Below are 11,650 nucleotides of genomic sequence, written 5' to 3'. Positions count from 1 at the left end.
CGGCCACGCGTTCACCGCGTCGAGCTCTATGTTTCTACCGGAACAATTTTATTGGTAAGCTACTAAACACCCCCAGCCACTCATTTCCCCCAATTTTCACTAAATTTAGTGGAGGTATTGAATTTCTTTACTTTTTGATATTTTAGGGTCTAATTAGCTTGAGAAAAATGTTCACTCTTGCTTATGTGAAGCTTGGGTAAGGTAAGGATACGATAATTCTATTTTATTTTCATTGAATTTGAGCTTTGAGTATTAAATTGGATATATATGTGTTATGAATGTGTATTAGGTTGTGAATAAATAATTGGAGCTTGAAATTGTGAATACTGGAACTTGGAGGAAGCAGATTAGTTGAGTTTTGAGGGGCTGCCTTGGTTTTGAATAAATAGCTTTGGTCGTTACGTGGAAATCGGCCAAGGTATGGTTTAGGTTTCTTGCATTTAATATATAATGTTCTGTGAAAACTTAGGCTAGATGACCATAGGATAAGTTGGAATGCAGGTGTATGTTTAATATTTAGTAATTTGTCGATGAATATATTTGGTTGAAGTTTATTGGATAATTAGTTATTAATTTTGGATGGTGAATGGTGTTATGTTAATTTGGAGAGAATTATGGTTGAATGTTATTGTTGATGAACATGGTTGGTTTGGTGCTTGTTGATTAACTAATGATTTGGTGAATTATTGATTTGAGGTATAACTATTGTGGATGTTGCTGTGATAATGAGGTATTTTGTGTTAGAAGCCTAGGATTAGTGAACTATGATCCTTAGTTGAATTTTGGTTGTTGGATTTGAATATTGTATTAGTATAATTGTTGATCTAAGGTAGATTTATTGTGGTGACTGTTATGATGATGAGGAAGGGTATGTTGAATTGAAAAGAAAGCAGGTTTGGACCCGAAAAGGGTGGCAAAGTCCGAGTTTTAGAGGAGTAGCTGCCGAAATTTTATAAAAATTAGAGATTTTGTTTATATGATTATTTAAAAAGATTTAGATTCAAAGGTTATATGGTTTGATTTAGAGTTATTAAGAAAATGAGCATGTTTTAAGTTTGATTCATTGGGAAAAGAATGAATTATGTTTTGAATTGGAACTATTGATGGACGGAATGGGAGGTGTGATAATGAAGGATAAGGATTGAATATGATTGACGTATAATGATGAATGAGATGCGATTGAGAATGATGTGGATGTTAATGAATTATAATTGAATTATTTATATGGCTTATGAATTTGAATAATCTGAGATACGAGATTCCCTGGATCAAGTGTCGTGGCTTTCCACCACGTGTACCAGGTTGAAAACTCGATACTCTGTTGACCCTACGGCGTAAGTGTGACCAGGCACTATATAATAAATTCCCGGGAATGTTACCCACATTGAGCAATATTGATTATTTAAGAAAAAACTATGCATAGACTCTTAGGGATGCACGTCGGGGGACAGTCTAAGGACAATTCAGACTTGTCGGATTGGCTGGATAACCGACAGATGAGCCTCATCAGCCATAGGACAAGCATGCATCATATGCATACTACTTGAATTACTTGCTTGTGCTTCAATTGGGTGTGCCTATCTGTATTTGCCATGCTAAATGTGTATTTGTTACCTGCAGTAGTTGTAACCTTCTTGTGTTTGTCTTTATTTGTCTATTTGTCTGTGAAAATGTATGATGGAGTTGGAGGTATGGAGGAATGGCAGTATAGGACTTAGATTTAAGGTTAAGTTAGGTTTAAATATTTTTAGAAAACCACCTTTTATGGCTTCTGTTTAATACTCTAAGCTCTATAATTTGAGTGTCGGCGTTCTAGGATTGCCTCTGGCATTCCCAGGACCTTATATATTATGTGTGTGGCACCTTTACCATACTGAGAACCTACGGTTCTCATTCTATACTATGTTGTTGTTTTTCAGATGCAGGTCGAGAGGCATCTCGTTAGGCGTCTGGACCCTTGAAGCGAAGTGGTTACAGGGTTATTTTGTTATGCTATAATGTGTATATATGTACTTGGTTTTCTCTCCGCATAACTTGTTCTTTTGATCCTCCTAGAGGTTTATGGAGAGGCAAGATTGTGTATATGTACTTTTAGATTTTGGGATATGTATGTATATATGTGTAAATATTCTCCGGCCAGTCTTGACTTCGCAGGCTGAGTTAGGAGCTTGTTAATTTGTTTCTTTGGCACTCTATTCCTACTTCTGTTATCTTATGTTTAATAATTATGATTTTCTTAGCACGTAAGTTAACTCGTACCTTAAGGGTTGCGCTTTTATTTCGCGATTTTTGTTTCCTCTTTTCTTCAAGACTCCTAACATATTATAATTTTTCTGCTATTATATGTACTCATTTTATTTTAGAGGTCGTAATACCACACCACCTCTATTTTACGGCTTAAGTATAAAACTTAGTGTAGTAAGGTGTTACAAGTGGCAACATTTAGCTAATCTAATGAGAACAATAATTATACAAAATTAGACAAAATTAGACTAAATTTTTCATCATAAATTCATTGTTTTATCCCACCATCACCATATTAATGCCATTTTTATAGACACGAAAAAGTTTGATAACTAAAGAAAATCAACAAAAATCAATCGAATTTATTTTATTTAGCATTCATTAATTATTATGACAATTAATAAATATTAAATAAAACAAATTTTAACTTTTTTTATCTCTCTAATATTACTGCAAATTATATATAATATATAAGATCAAATCACATCTAATATATATCAATAACTATAGATATACGAATTCATTCCTATATTGGATCAATGAATAATAATTGATTATCATTCACATTATCATATTTATACTATTAAAATTATTAATATTTTATTTTAAATTAATAATAAATTCATAATCTTATATAATATTAATTGGATTAATATTTATTTTCCTCCTTATTATCAAAAAACTTTTTAAAGAAATTCACAAAATAAAAAATTATTTAACAAGACAGTAGAAGATCAGCAATTGTTCTCGGAAGCTTTTACACACTCCAAGAGAAATCACATCCTATTATTCAATATTTATATATATTTTAGAATTATTATATCATTTTATGTAGAGCTTAAATTTTATTATATCTATTATTTTCATATCAAGGTATATATATATATAGTTACGGCCTGGTCCAAACATTGGTCCACCCGACTCGACTCACAGTCCATCCAACTCGAACGGTCGGGTGCGAAGCCCTCAACCACCGACCCGAACACGCGTCCTTGACAGCTCTTCACTACAGCTGTATTAGGAAGCTTCAAGGAAGGTGGGTCTGCCCTTGTGGGAACCGCCTCTGACACGGTACATATGGGGAGGGTCCTACCCCTCCCCCAAGGTATATCACATACCACTTTTCCTACTTTTCGCCCGCACACCTGACTAATTAGAGCGTCGGAGTGTCATTGCAGGTGATACCCCCCTCACTCCACACGAAGAACTCGGGACGTCGGTTACTCCTCCTTCAACCTAGCAACCCGGAATCAGGCAATACCCCATCTCACAAACCGAAGTATCGCCCCGACCCGTCCGGTACCCGAGCTACCAAACATTGGCGCCGTCTGTGGAAATTGCCTGAATGGACGTTGTACTCGGTCCTAGAGAACCAGGCTGCGGGGCCGAACACAGAAGGGAAGCCTCCGTAGCTTCCTCCCGGGAGCGCACGAGGTCCCCTCCACGACGGACCGAGCCGTCTTCACGATCTCAAGAAGGATGCCCCTTCGGGGGAACAGGCAGCAACAGCGCCAGAATAATGCAGGAACTGCGTCACAGGATGCAGAACCTGGAGCGCCAGCTGGCAGACCAGGAACGTCATCAACGAACTCCCGAACCAACCTACTCTCGTTCTCCTCCGAGAAGTCACTCCCGGCGAACGCCTAGCCCACGGTCGGAATCCGAGAGCGCCTGGGAGGAAGAGGGACGCCCAAGAAGACGCTACGACCCCGTGATATACACCCGAGCGGAAAGAAGAGGCGCCACAGAGCGAGACTGGGAAGACGACGGGGGAAGGCCGAGGAGAACGCGGTGACCCGTGATAATGGGCGCTACCCCATTTCATCATTCCATCCTCGAGGTCCGGCTACCAAAGCACTTTGATAAGCCGATGGACATGAGGTACGACGGAACCCAAGACCCCCAGGAACATCTTACGGCCTTCGAGGCCAAAATAAACTTGGAGGGAGTAGGCGACGAAGTAAGGTGTTGCGCATTCCCGGTCACTCTGGCAGGACCTACAATACGGTGATTCAATAGCCTCCCGCAGGACTCTGTTGCTAGGTTTTCGGATATTAGCCACGCTTTTCTGTCCCAATTTACTACCAGAATCGCAATGGCAAAGCACCCGATCAATTTACTCAGAGTGACTCAAAGATCCGGCGAGCCGACCAGGAAATATCTAGACCGATTCAACGGCAAGTGCTTGGAGATCGATGGGCTGATTGATTCGGTAGCCAGCCTATATTTGACGAATGGACTCCTGAACGAGGACTTCAGGAAGCATCTCACCACGAAGCTGGTGTAGACGATGCAGGAAATCCAAAGCATAGCCAGGGAATATATCAACGATGAAGAAGTCAGTCAAGTCGTGGCTGCCAATAAGCGGCAGCCCTCCTACAATCAACCTCGGCAACACGGTGGTGGAGAAAGGCAGAAGGAGCACACCAGAGACGGCAGGCCGGGCAAGACATCCAGGCCATTTCCCCGGGTCAGGAAGTTCACCAATTACACCCTCTCACCGCCCCCATCATAGAAGTTTATTAGCAGATAGCCGAGAAGGGAATTTTGTCGAAGCCCCGGCCTCTAAAGGACCGAACCGGGGGGAACAAGATCCTCTATTGCGATTATCATAAGGGCTATGGACATAAGACGCAGGATTGCTTCGACCTGAAGGACACATTAGAACAAGCGATCCGGGACGGGAAACTAGCCGAATTCTCCCACCTCATCAGGGAACCGAGGAGACGAGATCGCAACCGCAAAGGTGAGGACAAGACCCGCACAGTGAAGCGACGTCATGAGCCGGACGACAATGACCACGGCCTTACCATAGTGAACGTGGTAACATCAAGAGACGCGGCCCCAAGGTCGAAGTCGGCACACAAGAAAGATGCCAAAGTCTTGGCAGTTTCCTCATCCTCCGCGCAAAGTTCCAAGAGGTTTTCACCCATCTCGTTTGGTTCGGAAGACCAGTGATTCGATGAGGTCGCGAAAAGCCCTCCCATGGTTATCACGGCTAGAGTAGGAACCGGTCTCATCAAGCGGATCCTCGTAGACACCGGGGCCGACTCAAATATCATGTTTCGCAACGTGTTCATGCCTTGGGTCTACGGGATGCTGACTTAAAGACCCACCAGCACGGTGTTGTAGGCTTAGGCGACCACTTCATCAAGCCAGACGGGATAATCTCCTTGCCGATTTCTGTAGGACTAGGACAGGGGCGGAGATCGGTAATGGCTGAGTTCGTGGTTTTGCGAGACTCCACGGCTTACAACGTCATCCTAGGAAGGAAGACCATCAACGATCTCGGGGCAGTGATCAGTACAATGATGTTGGTAATGAAGTTCATCACTGATGACGGATCCGTGGGATCCATAAAAGGAGACTTGGAAATGGCAGTCGCTTGCGACAATGCCAGTCTCTCATTAAGGAAGAAGTCCAAGGAAGCATCAGAAGTATTCCTTGCCGACCTAGACGCAAGAGTCAAGGACAAACCCAGACCCGAGCCGGAAGGGAACTTAGAAAAATTCAGAGTCGGCGACACAGAGGAGAAGTTCACCTTCGTGAACAGAAACCTTCCACACGACCTGAAGGAACCCCTAATGGAAATGATCAGGGCCAACGGCGACCTATTTGCTTAGACGCCAGCCGACATGCCGGGGATAGACCCCCAACTCATGTCACACCACTTGGACGTCAAGGCGGAGGCCAAACCGGTGGCTCAGAGGAGAAGGAAGATGTCACAAGAAAGAGCAGAGGAGGTGGCCAGGCAGACGGCAAGCCTCCTTAAAGCGGGATTTATACGGGAGCTCGACTACTCGACTTGGCTGTCGAATGTAGTTCTAGTAAGAAAGCACAATGAAAAATGGAGGATGTGTGTGGATTACTCCGATCTCAACAAAGCATGCCCCAAGGACTGCTACCCCCTACCCAACATTGATGCGCTCGTCGATGCGGCGGCGGGATATCGGTATCTGAGCTTTATGGATGCTTATTTTGGCTACAATCGGATACCGATGCACCGGCCAGACGAGGAGAAGACAGCATTCATAACGCCCGTAGGAACCTACTGCTACAAGGTAATGCCATTCGGGCTGAAGAATGCAGGGGCCACCTACCAGAGATTTATGAATAAGATATTCAGCAACCTCATAGGAAAAACGGTAGAAGTATACGTCGATGACATCTTAGTAAAGACCACCCGACCTGATGACCTCATAGGAGATCTGGAAAACGTATTCGCCTCCCTCTGACAACACGGCATGAGGCTCAACTCCCTTAAATGTGCCTTCGCCATGGAAGCAGGAAAGTTCTTGGGGTTCATGATAACCCAAAGAGGGGTAGAGGCCAATCCAGAAAAATGTGAAGCAATACTCCAGATGAAGAGGCCGGGATGCATTAAAGACGTCCAAAGCCTGACAGGGAGGCTCACCGCGCTATCATGGTTCCTCGGAGCATCGGCTGCTAGAGCGCTGCCATTTTTCAACCTTATGAAAAAGGGGATAGCGTTTGAATGGACCCCGGCATGCGAGGAAGCATTCAAGCATTTCAAAGAGATCCTTGCAACGCCACCCATTCTCGGGAACCCCAAGGTCGGGGAGCCACTCTACCTGTATCTAGCCATAACAGATGATGCGACGGTAGCGATTTTGGTACGGGAGGAAGGGAAGGTTCAACAACCAATCTACTTCGTGAGTAAAGCACTGCAAGGAGCAGAGTTGAGATATAGCAAATTAGAGAAGTTGGCACTTGCACTCCTAACCTCTTCCCACAGATTTTAACAATACTTCCAAGGTCATCAGGTAGTCGTGAGGACAGATCAGGGAATCCGCCAGATACTCCAGAAACCTGACCTCGCAGGAAGAATGGTGACTTCGGCCATCGAGTTGTCCCAATACGACTTGCAATATGAACCCAGGCATGCGATCAAGGCACAGGCCATGACCGACTTCTTGGTGGAAGTAACAGGGGGCTCAGCCGAGGCAACAAGCATACAGTGGAGGCTCCACATAGATGGGGCCTCCAACCAGACGTTCGAAGGTGTCGGGATCATCTTGGAGAACCCCACTGGAGCCATATATGAACAGTCGATCAAGTTCAAGTTTTCGGTATCAAACAATCAAGCAGAGTACGAGGCCCTTCTAGGCGGCCTAATCTTAGCACGAGAAGTCGGCGCCACCAGGCTAGAAGTATGTAGTGACTCGCAGGTCATCACTTCTCAAGTCAACGGGACCTACCAGGCCAGAGACTCCTTGTTACAGAAATATCTGGAGAAGGTTAAAGAGCTGACCAAACAATTTAAGGAGGTCACGATCCAACACGTTCCGAGAGAAAGGAACACACGGGCAGACCTCCTGTCCAAGCTAGCAAGCACAAAACCAGGGGCCGGCAACCGGTCTCTCATTCAGGGTTTGATAAAAGAACCACCAGTCACCCTCCACTTGACCAAAGTAAATCCCTCCTGGATGGACCCGATCACTGACTTTTGGAAAGCGGCAAGCTCTCCGACGACGAAAAGGCGGCCAAAGCATTGAAGAGGGAGGCGGCCAAATACGCGACCATACAAGGGCAGTTGCTTAGAAAGGGACTTAGCCAACCTTTGTTGAAGTGCTTACACCCTGACCAAACGGACTATGTGCTTAGAGAGGTCCATGAGGGATGCTGTGGTCATTACATCGGTGGCAAAGCCCTAGAAAGAAAGCTCATCAGAGCTGGTTATTACTGGCCATCAATGATGGATGATTCCAAAGAATTCGTGAAGAGATACGTCAAGTTCCAGGAGAACGCCAATTTCCATAAGGCACCGGCTTCCGAGCTAAGCCTGTTGACGTCCTCCCGACCTTTCTCACAGTGGGGAGTCGACCTCTTGGGACCTTTCCCAGTTGGTCTAGGGCAAATCAAGTACCTCATTGTTGCTATCAACTACTACACCAAGTGGATAGAGGCCAGCCACTGGCTAGTATATCCTCATCCAATTGTCGAAAGTTTATGTGGAGACAGGTGATAACCCGATTTGGCATCCTAGAAGTCGTTATCTCTGATAACGGGACGCAGTTCACCGACAAAAAGTTCGTAGAGTTCCTCGCCGGTTTGGGCATAAAGCAAAAGTTCTCGTCCGTAGAGCACCTCCAGACGAACGGCCAAGTTGAAGCCGCAAACAAGGTCATCTTGCTAGGCCTCAAGAAGCGGCTTGACAATAAAAAAGGGCGCATGGGCTGACGAAATCGCCTCAGTCCTCTGGTCTTACCAAACGACCGAGCAATCGTCCACTGGAGAAACCCCTTTCTGCTTGACATACGGGGTGGATGCTATAAAAACCATGGAGGTCAGCGAGCCGAGCCCACGACTACTTCTACAGGGAGTGGAAGAAGCCGTAGAGAAGGACCTAGTAGATGAGGCTAGAGAGATGGCCCATTTATCAGAGGTAGCACTAAAGCAAAGAATAGCCCTGCGCTACAATGCCAAAGTACTCAGGAGAGAATTTGAGCAAAACGACCTAGTCATGCGGTGCAACGACATCGGGCTGCCGACTCAAGGGGAGAGCAAGCTGGCGGCAAACTGGGAAGGCCCCTACAGGGTCAAAGAAGTGATTGGCAAGGGCGCCTATAAATTAGAGAAGCTCGATGGCAAGGAAGTCCTGAGAACATGGAATGCAGGTAACTTAAGAAGATTTTATTCTTAGCCTAAACACGCCGAGCAGGCGATTTGACGAGGTTCCCTCCCCTTTGCCATCAAATAATTTACTTTTGTTAAGAACTTATCATTGCAATAGACTTGTCCAACTGTCGACTAATGTTCACTTGTTAAAATTACTTTTCCCCTCTTATCCATCCTGCGACAATGAAATTTTCATGAACACGGTACTCCGGGACTGATCACCCCGGGAACCAACCAAGCCAACACGATAACAAACGGCTATAACAATAGTAAAGCCACGACTTGACTTCGTCAAAATTACCAACACAACGGTAAACAAACGCAAGCGACAAGCCAGTACCAACGAAACAGTAACAAAATAAAACAAGAATGCGCTGCCAAGTAAGCGGGAAAAGACAGTGACTATAAGCCGACCAAGCGGCTATCAAAGTAGTTTAAATACAAGTTCTACAAAGTTCATCAAATTACGCAACAAGTTCTACAACAAAACTACAAGACATATGCAAAGGTACAAGAGATCATTTCTTCAGCATATCGACAATCTTGCCATCTTTGATTGTTTTGAAAACCCCGATCGCCGATGTGTCGAAGTCAGGAGCCACAATTTTCACTTGAGCCTTGAGGGCCTCTTCAGTCATCAGGATCGCGCTCTTCCCCTGCTTCACGGTCTCTTTATGCTTCTTCTTAGACTCTTCAACTTCGGCTTGAGCAGTCTTAGCCGACGAGACGGCCACATCGCGTTCCTTCTCTAATGCAACCACCCGGCCTTGCGTAGCATTGAGCTGGCTCTCCAAAGTCATCTCCCGCTCGGTTAGTCGGGAAATGATGGCATCAAAGACCTTCAACTTTTCCTCAGTGGATGTGGCCTTCTCCTCGGCAGCCTTAAGCTTCTCTTCCGCTTTCGATAGCTGCTCCCGAAGTGTTTCAACTTGAGTCTTGAATTGATTGTTAGCCTTAACAGTAGATTCGAGCTTCCTATGCATTGACTGCATTCCCGATAGCTCAAACTCGGCCTTCCGAGCTATGGCAGCGCCACGGAGGAGGGTACGGTACATCCACCTCACCTGCCCCGCAACGTCGGTGCCATGGAAATGTTCCTCCGTACCAAGAAGCAGCTGGGAGTCTATGAAGTTCCCGGCATCAAAATTCCTCTCCATCACGGTGAGGGCTCCTTCAGGGCTAGAGGACGACCTCTGCCTCTTGGGGTTGTGGATAACCTTCAAGTCATCCTCCTCGACTTGTGGATCGGAGGTCGAACCCCCAGTACCGACCACCTCCTCACGAATAGGAGAAATGTGCACCCCCCTTCAGCATTGCGGTCCGACATCTCGGTATCATGGGGTGGAGACACCACTCGGTCCTCCTTATTTTCAAGCGGGGCCTCCGATTTCCCGTCAACCGTCTCTTCATTGCTGTCAGCCAGGAAAGTATTGTACAAATTCTCAATACCTGTCATCTCGGCAGACATTCCCACTACAAAAATTAGTAAAGCAGGTTAGTCGTGAAGTCGGCATAACAAATCAAAGCAACAATAATGCAAAGGATGCAAGTTAAACTACTAACAAATATAATTTCTAGCGACCTCCCGGTCACCCAAAAGAAGGTGGGGATTCACGTGGTTTTTCCCAAAAACGGCCAACAACACGTCGGCGATCTTTTTGTCCACAGTGGACATCCCCTTATAGGTCACCTTAATAAAGGTGTTGGACCCCACCCCGAAACTCCAATACGTCGGGATGAGGCGTTGCCCTTCTAACGACAACCAAAAGGGGTGGTGACCTTTGGCTGGGCGCACCTTGAAGTACTTGTCCTTGAACCCATGGTAAGAGTCCTCGAACAAGCCAAAAATCCTCCGACCCTGGGCAGATCGGAAGGACATGATTCCTTTCCTTGCTTTCCCTTCTTTGGAAGGATTCGTGAGGTTGAAGAGAAAAAGAAAAACGTTTACAGACACCGGAAGCTCTAAGTATTCACACACCATCTCAAAACAGCGGATGGAAGCCCAACTATTTGGATGCAACTGCGACGGTGCCACGGAGATCCGGTTAAGGAGCGCCATTTGAAAGGAAGAGAAAGGAATGCGAACCCCCAACTGGTTGAACATTGACTTATAGAACCAAATCCAGTCGGCAACTTGGGGGAGTGGAGGTTAATTTCGTATAACCGTTCGTTGGGAGCGGGAACGAAGACATCGTAGTTGGCCTCCTCGTCTGTCCCGCCACACAAGTACTCGGCTTGACGGAACTCTGTAAGCTCCTCCACACCCATCTGGTTTGGGGAGTCCTTCACGTCGGAGGTCACCCAAGCATACCGGTCGTAGCCCGCGCTCGAAGAGGAAGCTCGTGAGACGATATGAGGCATACCTACAGTGGGGGCACCACTCGGTTAGTCTATAAGGTCGGGAGTTCGGAAAAGGCCTAGAAACTACGTTTAGCCTATTCAATGACTGAAATTAAGCATGGCTGAAGCAAATTCTGAGTAAAAGCCTAAAAAACTAATGTCCTGGAATGGTAACCCCCTAACGCACATACTTAACGCTAAGGTCATCCAGCATACAAATCAAATCAGAAGAGCAGCATGCATACTACATTGATAATGAAGATAAGATAAGCACAAAACAACGAACGAGGGGTGAGTGCTTATCAGGATTATTGCAGCAAGTCAAAGGGGAACAAGAAGAAGCGAAGGCATTGGAACGCAGAAATGTTGCTCTGGGAAATCTGAGAGGGAAGAAGGTGGAAGCAGAAAGCAAGGAAATGGAATGAAA

General features: G+C 45.6%; 1 protein-coding gene across 1 annotated transcript; it reads left to right on the top strand.

Moving 5' to 3' along the window:
- Positions 1-7,091: 7,091 nt before the first annotated feature.
- LOC112786305 (uncharacterized) lies at positions 7,092-8,445 on the top strand. Its single transcript, XM_025829694.1, has 3 exons — positions 7,092-7,621; positions 7,720-8,185; positions 8,227-8,445. The coding sequence occupies exons 1-3, from the start codon at positions 7,092-7,094 to the stop codon at positions 8,443-8,445; spliced, it is 1,215 nt and encodes a 404-aa protein (XP_025685479.1).
- The last annotated feature ends 3,205 nt before the right edge of the window (positions 8,446-11,650 follow it).

The sequence above is a fragment of the Arachis hypogaea genome, chromosome 20 (assembly GCF_003086295.3).
Source record: "Arachis hypogaea cultivar Tifrunner chromosome 20, arahy.Tifrunner.gnm2.J5K5, whole genome shotgun sequence".
Taxonomy (NCBI): domain Eukaryota; kingdom Viridiplantae; phylum Streptophyta; class Magnoliopsida; order Fabales; family Fabaceae; genus Arachis; species Arachis hypogaea.
The sequence above is the reverse complement of the archived record's forward strand: the minus strand, read 5'-3'. Positions and strand labels throughout refer to the sequence as shown.